At 48.2% G+C, this 21,786-nt stretch overlaps 10 protein-coding genes and 1 non-coding gene across 11 annotated transcripts; 5 read left to right on the top strand and 6 right to left on the bottom strand.

Annotated features, from left to right (window-relative positions):
* Nucleotides 1-291: 291 nt before the first annotated feature.
* Nucleotides 292-396, bottom strand: tRNA. Its single transcript has 2 exons — nucleotides 361-396; nucleotides 292-327 (listed from the first exon to the last, which is right to left on the bottom strand). It is a non-coding gene; the product is annotated as a tRNA-Ala (tRNA).
* A 1,037-nt stretch (nucleotides 397-1,433) lies between these two features.
* Nucleotides 1,434-3,392, bottom strand: FMAN_07055 (uncharacterized protein; the record flags this gene model as incomplete). The annotated part of the gene is made up of 1 exon (XM_041830635.1): nucleotides 1,434-3,392. One exon carries the CDS (start codon nucleotides 3,390-3,392, stop codon nucleotides 1,434-1,436), a length of 1,959 nt encoding a protein of 652 aa, XP_041681278.1.
* A 1,021-nt stretch (nucleotides 3,393-4,413) lies between these two features.
* On the bottom strand, nucleotides 4,414-5,784 carry FMAN_07054 (uncharacterized protein; the record flags this gene model as incomplete). Its single annotated transcript, XM_041830634.1, has 1 exon — nucleotides 4,414-5,784. The coding sequence occupies one exon, from the start codon at nucleotides 5,782-5,784 to the stop codon at nucleotides 4,414-4,416; it is 1,371 nt and encodes a 456-aa protein (XP_041681277.1).
* A 384-nt stretch (nucleotides 5,785-6,168) lies between these two features.
* FMAN_07053 (uncharacterized protein) lies at nucleotides 6,169-8,169 on the bottom strand (the record flags this gene model as incomplete). The annotated part of the gene is made up of 4 exons (XM_041830633.1): nucleotides 6,169-6,910; nucleotides 6,957-8,036; nucleotides 8,087-8,092; nucleotides 8,144-8,169. The coding sequence occupies 4 exons, from the start codon at nucleotides 8,167-8,169 to the stop codon at nucleotides 6,169-6,171; spliced, it is 1,854 nt and encodes a 617-aa protein (XP_041681276.1).
* A 1,306-nt stretch (nucleotides 8,170-9,475) lies between these two features.
* On the top strand, nucleotides 9,476-10,437 carry FMAN_07052 (related to AAC-rich mRNA clone AAC11 protein; the record flags this gene model as incomplete). Its single annotated transcript, XM_041830632.1, has 3 exons — nucleotides 9,476-9,571; nucleotides 9,621-9,689; nucleotides 9,742-10,437. 3 exons carry the CDS (start codon nucleotides 9,476-9,478, stop codon nucleotides 10,435-10,437), a joined length of 861 nt encoding a protein of 286 aa, XP_041681275.1.
* A 1,266-nt stretch (nucleotides 10,438-11,703) lies between these two features.
* Nucleotides 11,704-11,946, top strand: FMAN_07051 (uncharacterized protein; the record flags this gene model as incomplete). The annotated part of the gene is made up of 1 exon (XM_041830630.1): nucleotides 11,704-11,946. One exon carries the CDS (start codon nucleotides 11,704-11,706, stop codon nucleotides 11,944-11,946), a length of 243 nt encoding a protein of 80 aa, XP_041681274.1.
* Nucleotides 11,947-13,190: 1,244 nt separating this feature from the next.
* Nucleotides 13,191-14,357, top strand: FMAN_07050 (uncharacterized protein; the record flags this gene model as incomplete). Its single annotated transcript, XM_041830629.1, has 1 exon — nucleotides 13,191-14,357. One exon carries the CDS (start codon nucleotides 13,191-13,193, stop codon nucleotides 14,355-14,357), a length of 1,167 nt encoding a protein of 388 aa, XP_041681273.1.
* Nucleotides 14,358-14,588: 231 nt separating this feature from the next.
* Nucleotides 14,589-16,276, bottom strand: FMAN_07049 (uncharacterized protein; the record flags this gene model as incomplete). Its single annotated transcript, XM_041830628.1, has 5 exons — nucleotides 14,589-14,722; nucleotides 14,770-14,836; nucleotides 14,886-15,015; nucleotides 15,065-16,150; nucleotides 16,200-16,276. The coding sequence occupies 5 exons, from the start codon at nucleotides 16,274-16,276 to the stop codon at nucleotides 14,589-14,591; spliced, it is 1,494 nt and encodes a 497-aa protein (XP_041681272.1).
* A 647-nt stretch (nucleotides 16,277-16,923) lies between these two features.
* Nucleotides 16,924-18,761, top strand: FMAN_07048 (uncharacterized protein; the record flags this gene model as incomplete). Its single annotated transcript, XM_041830627.1, has 6 exons — nucleotides 16,924-16,995; nucleotides 17,054-17,607; nucleotides 17,668-17,938; nucleotides 17,988-18,270; nucleotides 18,318-18,552; nucleotides 18,605-18,761. 6 exons carry the CDS (start codon nucleotides 16,924-16,926, stop codon nucleotides 18,759-18,761), a joined length of 1,572 nt encoding a protein of 523 aa, XP_041681271.1.
* A 107-nt stretch (nucleotides 18,762-18,868) lies between these two features.
* FMAN_07047 (uncharacterized protein) lies at nucleotides 18,869-19,944 on the bottom strand (the record flags this gene model as incomplete). Its single annotated transcript, XM_041830626.1, has 2 exons — nucleotides 18,869-19,504; nucleotides 19,552-19,944. The coding sequence occupies 2 exons, from the start codon at nucleotides 19,942-19,944 to the stop codon at nucleotides 18,869-18,871; spliced, it is 1,029 nt and encodes a 342-aa protein (XP_041681270.1).
* An 842-nt stretch (nucleotides 19,945-20,786) lies between these two features.
* Nucleotides 20,787-21,428, top strand: FMAN_07046 (uncharacterized protein; the record flags this gene model as incomplete). Its single annotated transcript, XM_041830625.1, has 3 exons — nucleotides 20,787-20,859; nucleotides 20,912-21,295; nucleotides 21,352-21,428. 3 exons carry the CDS (start codon nucleotides 20,787-20,789, stop codon nucleotides 21,426-21,428), a joined length of 534 nt encoding a protein of 177 aa, XP_041681269.1.
* Between the last annotated feature and the right edge of the window lie 358 nt (nucleotides 21,429-21,786).

Below are 21,786 nucleotides of genomic sequence, written 5' to 3'. Positions count from 1 at the left end.
AGGTCACAAGGATCAAAGCCTCGGCGATGTAGTATTTGCGGAAAGACCGGGCATACTGCAAGGACCTGTCAAGAGTCAATTGAGGTTAATAGGGAATAGTCTAGCGATTAATTTTAATTGATCAGATATGTTGTGGTGTTTTATTTCTCTTTCTGAGTCTTCACGTGTAGATTGGTGGAGCACTCGCTTGTCTGGAGCACTCGCTTATCATGCACGTTATCACCATTCCCTAAAGCTGACATAACCACAATCACAACCAACAAAAAGAATCACCATAAACAGCAAAAACCATGGACTCACGGGGAATTGAACCCCGGACCTTTCCCAGAGATCTTGCTTCTGATCTTGTCAGATTGAAGATGCGAAGGGAAAATCATACCCCTAGACCATAAGCCCGATGAATGATTACATAATATCTTGTTCCCGTGTCGTCCCATATTCGCTCGCTGAGGAGCGCGGAGTTTGGTGTTCCACGGGCTCCGTGGACTGTCCGAAACACTCCCGGAACCCCGACAGCTGTCAGAGCCACTGCAGATCGAGACCATGAAACCATGGGACCCTTTTGTTTCTATACAGTTTCTGGTTGCTGTGGTTGGGCGGTAGAGTCCCCTATCATGTTCATTGGTTTCATTGGTTTCATCGTTCGTATCGTGCTTGTCTAAGCCTCAGCACTAACGGCCGAGCAACCGAACTCACCAATGCTTTTGTCAATTGAACACGAGTTCCTATTCTTGACAAACTTTGAGAGTCCTCAAACCTATTGGAAAGTATTTTGTCGGGTTGTTTGAAGAATGGTCTGGGGTGGTTCGATATGATGCGCTGGAACACAAGGCCGCGGGCCGTGGGCGGCTTTTCAGCCAATGCTGCAGCTGCCGAGACATCGCTTTGAGGCACAACAATCAACCCACTCTAAACCCTGAGAGGAGCAGGTGCATATATGCGGGGAGGCCGCCCTCGGTAGGTTGAGAGATGCTGGCGATTGTGGGATATGCAGTCATTCGGAAGTGTTGTCGATCTACATCCGGTAGACGGTTTCATTGTCGCTGAGGTCATGCGACTGATGACCGACAGTGGAATTGTCCAATCAACCCCCGGCCAATTGAGTAGAGATACCTCTCAAAAGCATGCTATATTCTGCTTGGGAGGACGCCGGCGCATACAGATGAGTAGACAAGTTGAGTCAGGAATGCAGGACATGTTCAACAAGAGCTCAATCCCCGACATTTACAAGCAAATAATGACCAGAACCCTATAATAAGTGAGTAAAAGGCATTGAGGAGACCTAAGTATCATGGTAATAAATAAAAGTAATGCGGTAGGGGGCCCAAAAAGGGCATGGTGGTCGTCGCCAAGCGCATGTAACCCGATAAATGGTCACTCAATGCCCTAGCGATTTCGCCGAACTCGAGGAATAGTCCAATTCTCCTTCGTCGCTATTGCTGCACATGACCTTCGACCCCAAAACTTCCCACACTCCTACCAGCCTCTTCATGAACAAGCTCATACCCAATCTTGACACCCCCTCCCTGCCGTGCCCCCAGTACATCAAGACTCGACGCCCGCGAAGCTTCTATTATAGAAGACGGCTTCATATCGCGCATAGCGCCCTCCTCAAGATACGCTTGCAACCCCAATAACACACCAATGCCCGCTAGAAATATACTCGCCGCATAAACACCCAGAAGCTGGGCCATGTCGTAGTGAAAGAAAGTCGCTATCCTCTCACGTCGGCAAGGATAGGCCGTTAATGGACCTCCTTTGGCAATACCAGACGGTTTCCCATTCGCCGCCCATGAGACTACACTGAAGGAAGGTTCTGCAAATAGAGAAATGATCATATCCTCGTAAAGGCTCTGTATACCCTGCCGGAAGTTCTTGATTGGGAGGTAATTTACCGGTGTGATCAGCCGAGTGTATAGGAGCTCGGAATTTACATTGTAATGCGGCATCGTCGTAGTTCCATTGAGCCATTGCCTCAACATAAAGCCGATGGAATGGTAAGCTGCTGTTCGGCGGTATTTCTTGACGTTGGTGGGGAGTATATAGTTGCTCTCGGGAACAGCTTGCGTCCGATCTTTCAACCTCTTATCGGGGTCTCTCTCAAGTATGTAAGTTGTATCGACCACCTTTCTTAGGTATTCGCGTTTCTGAATGTCAACAAATTGTGCACCGCCTGTGTAATTGAACTGGGCAGTGTAGTTGACTTCGTAATGCTCGCACCCGATGATAACGGGTGTATATGCATCCTTCCATTGCTCTGTGCCTGGGGTCTCTGGTTGAGGGACTGAAAGGTCATCCACTGTTGCGTAACCAATCCACATGACAGGCTCCGTTCTGAAGGCTCCAAAGCTGTCCGGATATGGGGGATGGTGTTTTGGTCTCCCCCCAGGATAAGACACCATTTGGGGATTGCCATACTCGCCACAGTCGTTGACGGCGCAATACGTCAGGTTTCCCGTGGGCGCCAACACAGAGGTGTTGAATGGTGCTGTAGCATTCCCGAGCTCCTTAACCTCAGAGTTTACACCATATGCTAGCTCCTCACACTTATAGCCAGGAGCAATAAAGTTAATGACATAGGAACAGTTCCATCCCTCTCCACAGATCTCAACCGCTGACTCCTTGCGAACTATGGCCTCGCCCATCAGCATCGATTTGGTGGCGATGAAGTTGTCGACCTGCCTGCTAGGGTAGGTGTAATAGTCAAAGTATTCCCCCTTGAAGTCACTCACACTATTGTCAAAGGTTGAATTCCATAAAGACATGGAAATCAGGAACTGGTCATCGATTCTCTGGGGATTCCGCCAATATACCTTCTCCTCGTTTTCAAAGTTCAAGGTCCGGATAGACGTGCATGTCGTAGTTTCTTCAAAAACACCGACAAAAACTGACAAAGTCTCAGAAGTCAATACGACCACAAGAGGAGTGAGCCAGCAGTAAAGCGCAAGGAGAGTGCCGATTTTCGCTTTCCGGATAGAACCCCAGGTAAAGAGAGAGAAGATATCCGACTTAGCGGTGAAAATTGAGTCAATAGTCTCAACCCAGGCTGTTTTATTTCGGACTACTTTCCAGGCTCTTTGATGAAACGCAATAGTAACAGCTGTACCGAGACTAGCTTTGGCACAGAATGCGACGATAGTACCGTACCGTAACATTAGAGACTGGTTCATAGCCTCTTTGCCATTCAGGCGGAGGTAAAACAGGTGATGGCCAACAGCGAACAGAGTGCCAATAAGGACCAAAAGACACATATTCCAAGGCTTATGTCTGTACACCTGCCAAGCCTTCCAGAAGTCGTCACTGCGGCGCTTCATGAAGGCAAGCCCAGGGATTTTCATGCCATACTTTCCAGGCTCAGCTCCATCCCTAGCCAAATCAGAGCTCTGAGACATCTGAGATTCGTGGTATTCGTTTGAGCGTAGAAGCATGATGTCGTCGGTAGCGGCGATCGACGGTTCATCTCGTTCACGATCGTTCTCGACGTAAGAAGGCGGAGACCTTAGCGATGAAAACAATTCGTCACGGACACGAGAGCCAGTGCGTAGTCAAAGAGGTCGAATGGGTTGTAGAAGCACATGAATTGAGGTTGTTGCAAGAGCCAAGTTTCATTTATATCCACAGCCTTGTTTTGAGAAGCAGGCTGTTGGAAAATATGCAGCTTATGGCAGGCTTCGCGCTGTGGCTGTAGGGAGCACCGACATGTCAGCCAATTAATAACGCCTCTTTGTTTTAAATAGAATGCCACAGCACAGTCGAAAGACAGAAGCGTCCATGCCATGAGCCCGCGACTATACTAGTTCCATTGCCCTTGGCATTCCCTTGTCTGGAGAAACCTGATAGCCTACCCTTATACCCATAGTAACAAATGCAATCGGCGAAAGGATACAGCGATAATGGTCGTATGTCAGTGTAATGCAATACACGCAAGAACAATAGCAGAGTCCAGAACCTGCAGCCTTAAAAAAAGCATTGCCATCTTCGTGTTACACCCTTTTGACAGGCTGCTTATGCCAAGCAACGGGCATGGTAGGACAAACGGAGATAACATGACCACCTATATTCGATGATAAAAGAATCAAGCTCGTGGACCACTTCTTGCTCTGGATCTAGAATACCCTGAAATGTATGGGGTTCTGGCGAAACACATCTGTGATCTCCTCCGGATCCAGGCTAAGCTTTTCGGTGAGAACATGCTGTAAGTCACCAACTGTGCCCAAAATTGTGATTGTAAATGTGGTGTACAAACTTGACTCAGCTGGTGGAGAAAGGCGAGGAAAGAAGCCAACTAGAGGATATATATAACGATAGACCCCACGCCTTGTGGTTTCAAATTGGCTATCATGGGAGGACGCTGGAAATAGCCCCCAAGCTATGAATGAACATGACGGTTATAAATACCGCATTTTGTGCAGATTAGCTAAATTCAGCAGCAACATCATCATAAGCCCTCTTCAACAACACAAGTAACTCGTCCATCTCTTCTTCCGTGATCGTCAACGGCGGCGAAACAATAACATGATCACCCACTATTCCATCGGCAGTTCCAGAACCAGGATACACAGCCAAACCCAACTGAAAAGCCCTCTCCTGAACCTTGACACCAAAATGAATCTTGCTATCAAAAGGTGTCTTGGTCTTCTTATCCTTCACAAACTCAATGCCCCAAAACAAACCCCTCCCTCTGATATTTCCCACAAACTTGAGATCTTGGAAGACTTCAACTAGGGACTTGTGTAATCGTTCTCCGAGAGTAGCAGCGCGAGAAACCAAGTTATCTCGACGGATGATTTTCTGAATAGCTAGTGCAGCTGCACAACTCACGGGGTGAGCTTGATATGTGTGTCCATGATTGAAGCTCGCTGTTCCCTTCTTCAATGTCTCGATGATCTTTCTATGCACCAACGTCGCAGCGATAGGAGCATATCCGCCTCCGAGACCTTTGCCTGTTGTGACGATATCAGGACGAACGTCGCCGTCTTGCTCAAAGGCGAAGAATGTACCGCATCGACCGACTCCGCACATGACTTCGTCGAGGATAAGGAGGATACCATACTTTCGACAGACTTTTCCGACACCTTCGAAGTATCCGGCAGGGGGAGAGATACAACCTGCTGTTGCACCACCGACTGTCTCTGCAACGAAAGCCATGACGGTATCTGGACCGACAGCTTGAAACTCTGCTTCGAGCTCGTCAACTAATCTCTGTGCGTAATCTTGTTCTGATTCATCATCCTTTCGTACCCGGTATTCATAAGCTGGACTGACGTAGCTGACATTGTCGAGAAGAATGGCACCCTCATACGGCGCCCTTCTCGCCACAAAACTACCCATGCTCATAGCACCGATAGTGTTCCCATGGTACGCTCGTTTTCTCGAAACAAACTTGGTTCGTTGCGGCTGTCCATTCTCAACATGATACTGCCTCGCAATCTTCATTGCCGAATCCATAGCTTCACTACCAGAGCATACAAAGTACGCTCTCGTCAAGTCAAACGGCTCTCCTTCTAGGACGAAGTTTGCGAGATCCTCTGCACTGTCGGTTGTGTAGGCCATGGTGTGCACGTACGACACATTCGAAATCTGCTCGACCATTGCATCGCGGACTTCCGTGTTTCCATGGCCGATGATGGAGACCGCAGCGCCTGCACAGCCATCGAGGATCTTGCGGCCGGATGAGAGTGTGATCCAGACTCCTGATGCGGATGACACGGTTTCTGGACGTGTGAGGAGGGAGCGGTGCATAAGATGGGGCTCTGAGGCCGAGGAGAGTTGAAGGTCGCCCATTGTATGCTGTAAGAGGTTGTTCCTTTAGTAGATGAACATTTAAGTGTAAAAGATAGGAAAGAATATTTTGAATAGACGATTGAATGTGTTTATAAAGAAGAAAATGATGCTCCGTCGGTTCTTATCAAGTTTGAGGTGGAGCTGAAGCCACTCGGCTTAGAAAAGCGATTCGGATCTGGATACCCTTTTCGGGTTTCGAGGAGACGCGAACGAATGGCATAGCAGCTTTCAGCACTGCAGGTTTAGGATAATTCAGACTACCTTAGGATAATAAAGACTGGTTCAGATTAGTTTAGGATAAGCTGAGTAGAACTATCTTTCCAGCAGGATACGAGACAAGTTTGTTTCAGAGAAGATTAACTTTAGAATTAAACAAACCATGACCTAAGCTACGTTTTCATCACCCATATTATCCATGCTCGTCGACAAAAGGTGCGGATCATCACAAAACGACAACAACCTCCACCAATCCTCGCCCACAAACTCACTCCCACTCGTCTCCTCTAGAAACCCGAGCCCATCCGTCTCCACGCCCTTCTCAGCATCGCCAGCAACCAATTGATGCAACTTCGATCCATCATCCGCCGATACCAAACCCGCAGGCCTATCAAACGTCTGTCTCGGCATGCCTTGCAACGGCGCAAGATGTATAGAGTCCTCCAACTCCGGATAATCATACCTCGACTTCTTAACCCTCCTCCCCTCACTAACCCTCGTCATGATACTCTTCGCCGTATTCAGAACATCAATCCACTCCTCCGCCAATTTCCAAACTTTGCCTATCCTTACTAAAACGGCCATAGTCCTTCCAGCTTGGGCATCAGCGTCAGAGGTTTGACTTGGCGTGAAGCCCATGAAATTGGGGAACGCTGCGCCGTAAATGCTCCAGAGAGTAGAAGAGAAGGCGCATAGGCCGGAGAAGGGGGTGCGGAGGGGACAGCCGACGTGTTCGAGATCGGAGAGGAGAGAGGATATTTGGGATGCTGCGTCGTAGAGATCGAAGACGTTCTGCAGCCAGAATGAATCGGGACCTCGGGCTTTAAGCAGTGGTGGTTCGATGGGGCCGCGGGGTATGACTTCATCTACTGGACTAAAGGGGATGAATTCTCGGCAGAGAAAGAGTAAACTACTATTGATCAGTGTTGAACTTGGAGTTGAGATGCAGGACTTACCTGACGTAGTACACCAAGTTGATGTAACCAAACCTCTCAGCCTGTCCTCGCTGAGCATGCACCGATACCTTGGTAGCAGGATACTTCATCAGAGCATCCTGAGACCCTCGCCACTTGATCAAGTCCTGCTTCATCTTGCTCCAATCTGAAGTCTCGTTGAACGGGCACTGATCTGGCTCCGTCATACCGGGCTGTCTTCTTCCGCCTTCAGCGATCCAAGTATGAATTCTCGACCAGATACGTAAACCTTGAATGAGAAGAACAAGATGGTCATCTGTTCCATGGCTTCTCAGACTATCATCTACTGTTGTTGGCTGAGGATTCTGCCCAAAGAGAAACTGGGTGTCGTTCACGGGGAGTGAGAAGTGCATGTCTCCATCAGAGAACATAGCCTGTCGTCTCTTCCCGCAACTTAGCAGTCTGTCCATCTTGAAGCACGTCCATAATGTTCTCTTCTCAAGTTCCGAAAGCGTCTCTCTTTTGCCACAGCTTGCGAAACCAGTGCTGAGTAGCCCTTGAGCCATTCTCGTTGCAATACCGCAATGCATCCAAGCATTGAAACCATCTCCGTCTCCCCAGTTGCAGAGCGATAGTATGAGGAAGGTCTGAATGAGAGCTAGGCTTGGGCCAGTCGTTACCCTTTTTTGTACCTCGTTGGCTATGAAGAGGATATTCTTGTTGTTGATATCGGCGGTGTAAGTCTCTGTATATCGATGTGACACTGCAACAATGACGAGGAGTCGGAGTTTCTGAACGACGTTGAGTCCATCTTGTCGATATTCAAGATCATCCGGATGGAGAAAGCCAAACTCGGGAAATTGGGCCCGAAATAAGTTGATGGCAGATATCACTTGCGTTCGAGGCGTCTGTTCAAAGGCTTGATTAACATCTTGCCAAACATCACCTGAGACATCTGTTCGGCTCTGATCAACACTCAATCGCTGTCTCTTAGCAGGTCTTTTCGGCCCTGAGCTCTGGCCAAGAACTGGACCGCCCAAGACACAGGTCTCGGTGCAGCCGCTCTTTATACAGCCTGCACAAGGGGGCTGGTCATTATGTCTGCATTTGACTTTAGATCTTCTATTGCCGGTGGTCAGACGCAGTCTTGGGTCTTAGAATAGCGGTATTACCTGCATCTACAAACACGTTAGAACTACATATATGGCATTGAAGATTTGGCTAGTTACCTCTCACACGCAATTGTCGTTCTCATCGTCTGTGTTTCCGATCTCGCGTTTCAATTGATATGAGTCTGGGATGATTCAGGCGGGGCTTCGGGTTTGCCTTTCGTGAGGTTGTTTTTCGGGTCCAAACCCGAATCGGGTTTGGCCGAAGAAAACTCGGGTCTAGCTCACGTGCCATGAGGATACGCGAATAAGTGATAAAGCCTAAGGGGTTTTTCTCTGCGAGGGACGAGAAATAGAAATGGCTGATCAAAGGGATCGAGGAGGGCATAATGACTATAGGGTGATATCTGCAAAATCCAAGGAATGTCGACTCGCGTAATCCCAGCTGTATGTTTGATCTTCCCATAATCTTAGACAAGTAACAAGCTGTCATCAATCAATGAATTGGAATCTTAATAACTACGCTTACGGTGTCGCGTTACTGAAAATGCTGCCGCGAGATATACAACTATGGTGGCGAAAGCTGCAACCTAGCCTTTCTCTATAGACCGAGCTCGAAGCCATTGACTTGAAGTCACAGCCTTGAAGTGGTCAATAGCACATTAGATTCTGACCCAGCGATCTTGAGTCTTGACTGGGGAGGACTGGAAGACCGCCCATTCCGTCGGGTTCTGAGGGCGCCGAACCACTCCAGTTCTGCTGGCGGCGCCGATGAACCGAATGATGCAATAATTCCATCCCAGACTTAAGATTCTTGGCGTTTAATTGGTGTCTTCGTAATTGTACGGTTAGTCGGCTTACAACAACAGTCTTGAAACGCCAAGACGAAACAAAGAATGGTTCCATCCAAAGTGTAATAGCCGTCAGGGGTCGCCCAATCATTTGAAACGCTTCTACCAGACAGGCCCAGCTTGTCGGCTTCCGGCCAGGACCTGAGTTTCATAATAGGCCGTTCTAGCCGCACAGTGGTTTTTCTACTAAGAGACATACAGTCTTGTGATACCATCACTCGTATAGATCGGTTAGTTCGGATCTCGACTATAAGGAAGTACGGCATTGTTTGCAGAAACTTCAAAACACTTCAGGTCTGGTCTTGTCGCTTACGTTTGACTACTATTCAATTACGAGGCGAGCACTAGAAGCTGCCCCAAGAGGATGGGATCTGGGCAAATAGGGTATGGGCGTAGATGGACAGAGTCGAGACCATAGCTATATAAGGCTTGGCATGTTTATCACAAATTGCACTCATCAACCGACTCATCTTACTTCTATTCCTCATCCACTTGAGCTTTGCTTGACGCAATATCTTCAAGTTTCTAAATCTGCATTAATTCTATCTTTACCTGCTGGTCAGAACTCATTTAATCTCATTAATATCTTTTATTCTTCAAGATGTATTTCTCTACCGCTATCATCGCCACTCTTGCCGCTCAGGCCCTTGCCCAGGATAACCGTCGTTTCCCTCATGCTCGTGTTGGACATGTTGCTGTAAGTGTTACCTCACAATCTCGTTAGTATCTAGCTGATAGCTTGAAAGGCCTTGGTGGCCGCTGCTGCTCTTCCAGCTAGAGCACTTCCTGTCTTCGATGTCCTTGAGGCGCGAGCTGTAAGTTCCTCCACCACTCTCTACCTACCCATCCATCGACTAACAAGGACAGCCTCATCATCAGGGTGCCAAGGGAGCCAATGCCAAGGCGGTCGAGGGGTGCAAGACCAAGCGAGATGATGAAGACGACGAAGACGAGGAAGCCGTCGAGGGACTCGTCGCCCGTCATCACCAAGGAGCCCACGGCAAGGCTGCTGCCAAGGCCGTCAACAACTGCAACAAGAATGGAAAGCGGGATGAAGTCGCTGAAGAGCTTGAAGCGCGAGACGTCGAGGACGAATCCGAACAAGACGCTGACGAGCTTACCACCAGAGATGTCGAGGAAGACGACGAGGACGAATCTAGCGAGCTTGAAGCCCGAGCAGCAAAGAAGGGCAAGAAAGGCAAGAAGGGTAAGAAGGGAAAGAAGGGCAAAAAGGGAAAGAAGGGTAAGAAGACTGGCAAGAAGGGCCAGAAGGGTAAGAAGGCTGGCAACAACGCCAACAAGAACGCCAACACCGGTGCTACCAACGGAGCAGCCAAAACTGGCACCAACACCAATACTGGAACCAACAATGGAGCAGCTAAAACTGGTACCACCGCCAACAACAATGCCAACACTGGCACTACCAATGGGGCAGCCAAGACTGGTACTAATGCAAACACGAACGCCAACTCTGGTACTACCAACGGAGCAGCTAAAACTGGCACCACCGCCAATAACAACGCCAACAGCAACACTCAAGCCAAGGCTGGTACTACTGCTTAAGTGTGCATCCAGGACCAGGCAAAGGATATGATACAGGAGTGATAGGCCTCTAGTTAGCGCAGGTAGCTAATATCAACCCTATTCTCAATAAGTAATAGTTACAAGGGTTCTGAGGCTGCTATTCTCATGTTACTCCCAATGTAAGCCTTTATCTGGGAAGCTGAAGGGACATGTTTAACAACGTCTGGCTCAGTGGACTGAACAAGCATGACTTACAATCTCAAGTGTTTCCAGTCAAAGACAACAAAAGAAGATTATAAACGCCTCTTCCAATAGTCAATTCATATTCGTTGAAATAGAGAAGACTTCAAGTTGCATCCTAAGCCTTTTTTGGCATTCCGGCAGTAAACAACGTCATGAGACAGCTCTTTTCGTCTGCAAAGATGATTAGCGCCCCAACTTTATTTAAACATGTTGAAGCGAAGACCTCTCCGTTGATGGACGGATAGCTATCTGGGCTATCTATTGGTCTCCGGGCGTAGCGCTAACGGGACTGAGATATGCATCTGACACAGCCCTGACCTTTTGGGAAGGGCTGAGAAATGCCAAGAACCAGTGGCCTCAGAGCACGATGGAAGCTGAAATATTCAGTTGAAGTACTGACCTGTAATAATTAGGATACTCTTCTATTTCAAAAAGTAAAAAGAAGTAGTTCATAAGTCTAAATGATATATATACCTCATTGATTAAGTTATTGGTTAGATTCTTATCAGATGGCTTGGTTCACATGTTGAACAAGGTCATGGGAATACCTAATGTGTATTAGTATTTCGTTTATTTGTAAAGAAGCCTAATAAGATTCTCTATATAACATCAACTCAATTCCTTTATTCTCGACCTGGAGCCTTCTCCATCTGCCACCTCTTCCAAACTTTGGTTATTACAGATCAACTTTCCTAAATCGCAGCCTACCACGGCCCAATAGTACAAGTTAGTTGACCTACCATAGCTTTCATAAAAGTCAAAATCAGCTAACTCCTCCCAGGCCTTGGCTTTGAAGTCCACGATACTTCAAGTGCTCAGATCATTATGAATGTATTCTCGTATCGGAAGTGGATTGGCCTTGTTGCCATTCTGAGCCTCGTCCAAGCCCAAGGGCCAAGTACCTCCCAGGAGGTAACTTATCTCGAATGTGGAGGATCTAACGTGACAATTCCCTACTGTCTCCAATGCGCTGAATGTAGGATGGAATGCGGTGGCCCTACTGTGGTAGTTCCGTGGTGTCGTCCATGTCAGGACCAGTGCGACGAGGAAATTGAGCCCCCAATGCAGGGAATCTATCCGCGCAAGCGTCTAGGAGAGGATGGAAAACCATTCATCGTGGGTCAGTGGCAGCTTGACACTGCTCTAGCTGACTCTACGAACAGGGAGATGGTCTGGGCAGGCGAAGTCAAGTGGAATGTGGTCCCGAAGAAGGAGATGGAGAACTCGGCCGCCTTGTGCTGGGCAGTCAAGGCCGAAGATGGCAGTGACAAGCTGGTATATCAATGTGTCAATGCAGGACTGTAATGATGATCGGAGGAACTACAAATGAGTGAATAGCTGCTGTTTTCAATGATTAAATTATCGCTAGTGTTGAAGCTTTTTCTGTTCTTTCAGGTCTACTATCGAGGTTATCTAAATGCCAAACGTCACACTTTGATGGAGAGGCAAAACATGTCGAACCTCGGATTGAATCGCTTTCAACCCAACACATATACATATTCGCTTAGAAGTAGCAAGAAGCCGGCCTATAACTTATAAGAGGCCACTGGGACCGCCTCCGATTACTACTTATTAGCCGAAGCAACCTCGGGTTTAGGTCAGGTGCCATAAGGGATACGCGCAAATGAACTATATCGAGAGATCGTGATATTTTCCTTAATTCTTCACATATAGGATCAAACAATCCGGAGACTCGGATACGATCTCATGTCCACTTATCAGATCCATCTCTATGCGCGGGTTCGGATGATCCTTGCTCGTCTCAGATTAAGGATGAACCAAGCGCTGGAACATGAAACAGACCATCAGCACCACCAAAGAAATAGTAGAGTAGACTGGCGCCAACGGTAGATTCCGTGTGATTTTGGCCTGAAACGAAGGATGTTTTGACGGAGATGAATTAGAGAAACACGAGCTTTCATTTGAGCTCTTGTAGCAGCTCCGGGGCTAATGAAAGTGCGAGGAAGGATTTCTATTGAGTAAATTCGCATCGGCTTGAGTGAAAACGAAATTGGACGGATAGTATATTTAAGCATAAAATAGGTAAACTCAAACTACTTAGATGCCTTCTGGAAGCTTAACATAAGGTTCGCCGACGACAATCCCAAACAACTGGTCCATGACAAGGGATAGCTACACGGGCGTCATTAAGATGGCGAGAACTGCCCCATTGGGCACGATGACATGCCATGCCGGGAGATGAACCATATTAGGAGATTGGTGAACCGGAAGAGCACAGACACAAGAGCCCTATCCTTGAATAACCCGAGAAATTATGGATCAGTTTCTTAAGATGGAGAATCTATTGTTTCCGTGTTATTATCCCGCCAATGAGACTCTCTCAACATCTCGTAAGAAGATATGATTGGATTTACCAGGTCGATCCTATATAACTTGAGCTTAGAACTTGAGAGTTGAAGGCTCAGCAAGCATCTCTGGTAGACATTCGTTTTTCTGTTCATTCGTTTCTTTCCAACACAACACTCGTTTTTAACTAACTCATATTCTCTCTTTCAACAACCATGCGTTTCTCTTCCGCCGCTGGCCTCATGGCCCTCGCTACGTCGACCGTAGCCCACTCCAACTCCGCCACCTCCGATCTCGACGGCTCCGTCTGGAAGGCCCTCACCCCTCTCAAGTCGCGCTCATGGACCTCTATCCCCCGAAACCGTCCCACCAAGCGCCAGTCCGGCTGGAACCCTCCCTCCGACCTCGCCACACCCCTCAAGGAAGTCTGGGACCACGAAGTCAAGACCTACAGCGACGCGCTCGGCTTCAAGAACTACGGCTGGGACCAAGTCATTGCTGGAAAGGGCCAGCTCAACGTCTGCGTTCGCTGGGAGTCTAGCGCTTCTGTGACTGCTGAGCAGCGCACCAAGGTTGCTGCTGCTCTTCAAGACTCGTATAGTGCTTGGATGAAGTGGGTTTCGGGCTACGATAACTTTCCTTACGAGGAGGTCAAGATCAATGTCGTTGGATGGGCTGTCAAGAACAAGAGCCTTCTCCAGGGTTCTACCGAAGGTCTTGATATCTACACCGACACAGACGCCGAGGGCATTCCCCAGTGCTCTGAGAAGTGCGGCCGTTTCTTCCACCAGGACGGTGATTACAGCAGCTGCCCCGGAGGCGCTGCGCGACACTACGATAACTCCCTCTGGCTGACCGATGGTATGCAGGGCGGAGCCGGTGGTGATTGGGGTCAGCGTATTGGACGGGAGTACTTCATGAATCTCCTTGGTCAGAAGGACATTCACATTCTCGAGCATGAGATCGGCCATACCTTTGCCCTTGACGATTTCTACGACTGGACTCCCACCGGCCAGACCAACTTCATCATGCTTGCTGGTTCATCCACCAAGGTCACTGATTTCGACGGCTGGATGTTGCGCAACTGGTGGTATGAGCTTTCTCGGGAGCGTGGCTGGCAGTCTACTGCTTCTAGCTCTGCCTCCAAGGGTACTTCAACTGAGAAGGCTGTTACTCCCGTCTCATCCAAGGCTGCTAGCACCAAGACTGCTGTTGCTAAGCCTACCACTACCACTGTCAAGCAGGCTGCTACCCAGACTGCGGCCAAGCCAGCCAAAGAGAGCACCTCAAGCGCTACTGCCGGTGCTTACGCTCAGTGCGGTGGCGGTTCCGGCTACACTGGTCCTACCAAGTGCGCTTCTGGTCTGAAGTGTACCAAGCACAGCGAGTGGTACTCTCAGTGCCTCTAAACTACTCCATACACACACTATCCGAGCTTGACGCTCGTAACTTATTTGTATATACTTAGTCACTGGAAAGGAATATCTGAGTATTATAAGATATAATTAACTACATATCGATATGAACCCGATTGTATTTCAGCTGGGCACAAACAGCGTCTTGCTTTGTATCATCTGATGGGACTAGCCATTCTTGGAACCGTCATCAGATATCGGAAGTCTGGCTCTGTGAAAGGCGCTCTAAGATCCCTGCATAATGCGCTGATCCCTTGTTTCAATGGCCTCGACGCCAGTCTTTTCAGAGAACCGGACATCCTCTTCATGGACAATCTTGACATCACCAAAGATCTCATCAATCTCTTCCAGTGATTTGCCTGCAATTCGTTAGTCTGTGGAATCCAAGTACAAAGCTCCGACTTACCTCGTGTCTCGGGATATACAAAGAAGAAGATGATAGCACAAAGCGCGTTGGTGAGGACGAACAGGATCTAGAAAAATGTTAGAATTGATAGTTTGAGTAATCAAGGGCTGACTTGCGTAGTACTTCCAGCCCACAGCTGCTAATGCGATAGGTGAGCATTGCGTGATGATAAGACTAATGGAATAGTGAACCACCTGCACAATGGCGTTTGCCTTGGCTCGCAGCTCAGTAGTAAAAACCTCAGGCCTGCTCGCGATCAGTACAAAAGTTAGACCCACAAGCCTTTGAGACTTACGGAATGATCCAGGTCATCGGTCCAAGAAGAGCAGAGTAATTCGCCGAAACAGCAAAAATACACGCAATCAAACCCCTCTGCGCCGCAGCATTGGTCGGCATACCAGGAATAGCAGGGAATTCAGCTGCCAGGACCGTAATGATCAAGTAGCATAGCGACAAAAGCGACGAACTGATGACCAGAATCTTCTTTCTTCCGATCTTGTCGACAAAGAACAAAGATAGGAAGCAAGCGACTGGACCAACAGAACCGTAAAGGCCACTGACGAGAAGCTGGCGATCCTCGCTGAACTGAAGCGTTGCGTAGATAGCTGTCTGGTAGTACTGCACGAAGGAAATGCCGGATAGCATAGCAGCTGCCCAGACGAACGTACCAACAAAGAGACGTTTTCGGAACGCAGGGGTCTTGGCTAGTTGGGTCCATGAAAGCTTTCCCTGAGCTTGCAGCTCCTCGGAGATGTTGACTTGAATGACAGTGAACTCAGTTCGGCACCAATCGTCATTCGTTCCGTCGTAGTGATAAGCGCGGAATGCCTTCTCAGCTTCATCATGACGGCCCTTGAGACAAAGCCAACGCGGTGATTCACTGAGAAACAAGACCCCCACACCAAGAATGAGAGCAGGAATACTTTGAATCGCAAACCCAAGACGCCATTGATTCGCGTTGTGCCACTTCCCCTCCGCGACACCAATCCACAGCGCGACGAAGAATCCCCAAGCTGTCATCATCTGGTTTACAGCCGTGACTTTGGCACGTTCATGAGTTTTTGCAATCTCTGCTCCAAATACAGGAGATACTCCTGTGATGGTTCCAACGGCGAAACCAACGAGGAGTCGTCCGATGATGAGCATCGCAACGTGAGCGGCGCCAGCCATGACCGCACCGCCGATGACTCCCCAGATGCAGCCGAAAGCAATGGCTTTGCGACGACCGAGTTTATCACTGGTGATGCCTACTGAAGCACTGCCTAGCCATGCACCTGCTTGGTACATGGAAACAATGGCGCCTCGAAGGGGAGGGTCAGGTTTGCCAAAGTACGTGAGGAACGAACTCAGCGCCAAGCTGGGCGTGATGATACCCGAGTCACTGAATCCGTTAGCATGGTTCTAATGACTGATAAAGAGCATTGACTCACAATCCATAGAGGAAACCTCCTATTCCAAGGAATATAGAAGTCAAAAAGGGCTTGCTAAGCCAAGCGTCACTCTTCATTTTCGCAGCCGTTCAGAGTTACTCAAGACAATACTGATTCAATCGATATCCTCTGCACATTCATCCCAAAGCGATGCAATGCAACCTCTTTATCTAAACACGGGGTAAAATTAACCGAAAAACAAGGATGTCGGAGTGTCCCACCAATCTAGTAGCCACAAGAAAACTTGTGCCATCTAGCCGAAGTGACAAAAGTTCTCAGGCAAATGCAGCAATGAGTTCCATGACGTTTAGACCAGTCTATTTTGACATGTTGTCCCAATGTCAGCAGTTTTCTTGCTCCCCCACAATCTCTAGCTCAGTGGAGACCTCCCGGGTTTAAACATCTCGGCATAGCCGGTTGTAGTTTAGAACGCGGGGTTGGGAACAACATGGCATCTCGCCTCGAGAAGTCAGAGTCATTAGGGCATCCTTTAATGCCTTTAGTCTGAGTCGTCGACGCGGGGGTGGCTTACCCAGTCTTTTGGGTTCGGCAGTTGAGGGTGGCAGTTGAGGTCGTTTCGGTTGTATGTATGCGTGCGTGTATGTTTTCGGCTTCTTTTATTACCGGATGATAGCCGATGACAACTGACATACATCTCGCTCCCAGACAGAGCTCCCTTTCACCTTGCTGTTTGACAAGTCAAGGTCTCTTCACTGTTGACAAGATGGTGGTGAAACTCATTATCTACGCTGTCGTCGCTCTGGGACTGGCATATCTCGCCCTCATATTCCCAAGGGTAAGCATAATCCACCAATGATAAGCGTCCCTTTACCAATACTCACTCACAACTTTAGCTTCAACAAGAATGGAAGCTCTACTCCCACCGCACCCAACTCCCCCCAGGCCCCAAAACCATCAGAACCGGCATTCGAAAACCATGGCTCTGGTTTCAAGAACTCAGCCAGCAATATGGCGATGTCGTCTATCTCCAACTCGGCCCAACACCAACCATCATCCTCGGCTCCGCCCAAGCCGCCTGGGATCTTCTCGAGAAGCGCGGCGCTGTATTCTCCTCGCGCCCACGATTTATCATGGGCGGCGAGTTACTGTCCGGTGGAATGAGAGGGCTTATGGCGCCGTATGCTTCGTATTGGAGACGGTGGAGAAAGCTGCTGCATAGTGGGTTTATGCAGAGGCAGAGTGAGACGTACAGACCGATCCAGAGTCTCGAGTCCAAGGTCTTGATGTTTGATCTTTTGAAGAGGCCTGCTAATTTTAGGTTGCATTTGGAAAGATATGCTGCGTCGGTTATCGTTACTGTTACTTATGGACGAAGGGTTGAGGACGTGAGGAGTGATATTGTGGTTAGGCGGAATGCTGAGGCTATGGAGCGTCTAACGATGGTCAAGTGAGTTTGAGTCTACTCTAAACATAATCTAAGCATGATCTGACGCTAACGGTGTTTTAGTATCCCCGGAAAGTATGCCGTTGAGCGTTATCCCGCACTGAAGTATCTCCCTAGCTTCCTGGCCCCATGGAAAAAGGAAGTTCTTCAACAGCGCCAGAAAGATATCCAACTATATACAGAGCTCATGGACGAGGTTCGTGAAAAGGTCGCTAAAGGGACTGCATCAACTTGCTTTGCAAAACATCTTCTCGAAGAGCAAGAGAGCTTGGGTATGAGTGATCTCGAAATTGCTTATACAGCTGGATCACCTTTCGGTGCTGGTGTTGAGACCGTGAGTCTACCATTTTATGACGAGTACTTTGTGGCTAATATTTTAACAGTCCGCGGGCTCACTCGCAAGCTTCCTTCTCGCCTGCGTCAAGTTCGGACCTCAATTCATCCCAAAGGCTCAAGAAGAGCTGGACCGAGTAGTCGGAAGTGATAGACTCCCGTCATTTGACGATCTACCAAAGCTGGAATACGTTAGAGCTATCGCATCTGAGACTCTTCGATGGAGACCTGTGGCTGTACTAGGGGGGACACCTCATGCTAGCACTGCGGATCATGTCTATAAGGGCATGTTCATTCCCAAGGGAAGTACCATCATCGCACCACTTTGGACCTGTGAGTATGGCATTTAATGGTTGTTTGACAATAGCTGATGCTTTTAGTGCATCTCAACGAAGCCGACTTTCCTGAGCCTCACGAGTTCAGGCCAGAACGCTTCATGGAGAAGCGAGAATACCCTGGCACACTTGGCCATAGCGCTTTTGGCTGGGGTCGACGAATCTGCCCCGGGATGCATCTCGGAGCTGCATCCGTTACACTTAACATCGCGCGTATCCTATGGGGATTTGAGGTCAACCCTGAGAAGAATGAGAAGGGGCGAGATGTCGATGTCGATATGTGAGTTGGAGAACCCACTACACAGAGAAGGTTTGATACTAATATTGGATAGCTTCGCTTATTCGGAGGGCTTCAACTCGAGCCCGTTGCCATTCCCTTGCTCAATCACACCCCGGTCTGTGAAACATGCTGAGGTTATTGAAAGAGAGCACGGCAACGCTTTGGAGGACTTGGTGGGATATACTGCTGTCACGAGCAAGGTGTCCTGATGTAAAAAAAGGCAAAGAGGAGTATAGGAATAGGAGGAACCAGCACGATTGTGATAAAACTTTTATTATTGCTCTAATACTGCCTCTGGTGCAACTCGTAAACTCAATCATTCACTGACCTGAATGAGCTTCTTCAGCGACTCAACAGCCGCAACAGTATACTCATTCATGTCAGTACTCTCACCTTCAAGGCCATCAAACACCTCCACCGACAACCAACTCCTAAATCCCGTCTTCAGCACAGCATGCAGCACATCCTGAACAGGCAAATATCCACCATCACACGGCAAGGGCCTGTAGTCATGACTCCACCTCGCCCTAGGCCTACTCCCCTCCTCGTCTTTCTTATCCTCGATAGGCGGGTCCATCTTGTACGCATCTGAGATCTGCAACAAGTAAATCTTATCTGCTGGCACAGTGGAAGCTAGTTCTTCAAGACTCTTGTGCCAGCGAGTTTTGCGCTCTTCATCGCTGCTTGCTTTGACTAGGCCGTCTTTCGTAGTTGGATCGCCCCATTCAAGACCTGCGGTTTGAAAGGTGTCGAGGCACAGACCAATGTTGGGCCTGTTGGCTTTTTGGACGATTTGCCAGACTGTTTTCCAGGTTGGGGCGTGGGTGGCCCAGCACCAGTTTTCGTAGGCGATGCTGAAGCCTTTTTCGGCGAGGAGGTCTGCCAGTTCTGCTAGATCGGAGGCCAAGTCATCCAGTGAGGATGATATGCCTTCAGAGTCGGATGAGCCAACCTGTGAATGTCAGCGACTGCAAGGACAGGTGAGTCAGTGAAGCCTACCTGTAGCAAAGTGATACCAGTAGCCTCCATGACCTTGACCCATCCTCTTGCTTTTTCAAAAGCCTTCTTCCTCTGTTCGTCATGCTCGCCCTTCTTCCAACCCTCAAAATTCGCAAAAGGCTGAAGCATCATGATCTTAAGGCCAAGTTCATCCGTCAACGACCTGATCTGCTTCGCAATATCCGCAAGAGTGTCGTAGTCATCCTCTTTTGGTTGAGATCCACTGAGAAGTTTTCCATAGTCAAGAATGTCAGGCATGGAAAGCTCAATACCGTCAAACCCGGCTTTTCGAATGGCGCCGAGCTTATCAGGAAGACTGGCCTTGATCTTCATGGGGATGCTGCATGATGCGAACGAGATGGGGACTTGGGACCCTTGGTATTGGATCACCATTTTGAGAGTATATAGGAGGTCAAAATAGTTTGACAAATGGGTTGTTGTTTGTTTTGTTCAGGTTGAGGTTGAATTCTCCATTGAAGTAATGGTAAAATGGCTTCTGACGATGGTTGACGTCATCTCAATCGTCATCATGACTTGACTCTAATGATGTAGGAAGAAGTTGAAATATTCCTCACCTACCTAATATCACAACGAGTGACTAGCACCGTGTTCCATGACATCGCTGTACTTCAGGACGAGGCTTGCGTATTGTTTAAGTCTTGCAGCATGAAACGGGGATCAGCATATAAAAGCTCTAGAACTATCTAATCATCCCTATATCTTAAGAAGCCCCCAAAACACTTGGTACTAGGATATATAATTCGTAGGGCGCTGCAAATTAAGTTCCTACGGCAAGGAAACGGCGTAATCAGGCTATTTATCTCAAGGCGCGTGTCAATGAAGAACAGCTGCGTCGAGGCACAATCTATACATACCTTAATCCACCGACCGCTTCGCAGAGTTAGCTTTGCCTAATTGATATGGAGGATATAAATACCTTATAAATGAGGGCCCCAAAGAAAATGAACACGATTACTTGAGACATCTGCCGTCCAACAATTTACTTCCTTGAGCTTATCGCCAACTTTCTGGCCAATCATCGCGGTGCCTTACCGGTACCGTAGCAGCACTAATAAACCTCATCTCGGGACGTTCGGGGCTGACATCAATGCGCGGGCTAGGTATTTAACTAAGTAATTCGCTCTTCCGTTATGTTTATATTTACAATTTCACACGTACGTATCTTGTCAGTTCAAAGTTTCATAATCTGGGTTAACACGACCAACATCCTCACCATGTCGCCACACAAGCCATTTCTCGATTATATTTATTTAATTATTGTAGCTTTCCATTTAGTTGGTATGCTAGGTGAGTCTACTTAGCCCACCAAGCACATGTCCGTAACTCATAACTGGACTAGGCATCGATTTCGTTCCATTCTATCCACAGTCTCTATTGCAACCTCGTGGCTCGCCATTCCACTTGCTCGCCGCACTTCGTCAGTGGTACATCACAACCTTTTCAGACCCTTATTACGGCATTGACATTCCGGGGCATTTCTTCGAATTCCTAGTCTATGTTGAGCTTGTTGTGCAGTTCCCTCTAGCAATCTATCTCACTCGCGCACTGTTATCGAAGCAGCGCATGTCTGGTCCTGCGGAGCTTGCAGGCGTCATCTATGGTGCAGTGGTTGGCCTTTGCACGGCTGTGGTTTGCAACGACATATGGTATCTGGGCCCAGAGGTTATTACTCGCGAGGCCAAGCAAACTCTACTTGGGATATATCTCCCATATGCTGTGATCCGTAAGCTTCACCATGTGAGTATAGGATCATCAAGCAATTACTAACATGTAAACTAGCGACCTTGATGTTATTGGATATGCAAAAGCGGTTGCTCGCCCGGCTCCATAGATCGTCTGGAACCAAGCAAGAATAGCATTTCCTGCAGGTAATAATTATTTATACAGTGAGGATTTAGACTACGTTCTGTTTGCTGATTTCAGGTTTCAGCCCTCAGTCTCAAATGCAAATACCACACCTGGAAAACAAAGGATATAGACAGTCAATGAGGTGTCAGGTACTTACTGTAGATATGATTGATCGATAGTTAAAGGCTATGACATCTCAACGAGGCATATCAAGTTACTGGAGATATGAATTGGTGGCTTGCCTTTGCGTTCTCCTACCTATAGATCCTCAACGGACAAACATGGAGCAACATGGCCGTGTCTAGACCATCGTTAGCACAAGGCAATTTGTAGAATACTGCGAGAGCACAAGCTTCTATTGCTCTC

The sequence above is a fragment of the Fusarium mangiferae genome (genome assembly GCF_900044065.1).
Source record: "Fusarium mangiferae strain MRC7560 genome assembly, contig: FMAN_scaffold005, whole genome shotgun sequence".
NCBI lineage: Eukaryota > Fungi > Ascomycota > Sordariomycetes > Hypocreales > Nectriaceae > Fusarium > Fusarium mangiferae.
Note: the sequence above shows the minus strand (reverse complement) of the source record. Positions and strands in the feature narration are given on the sequence as shown.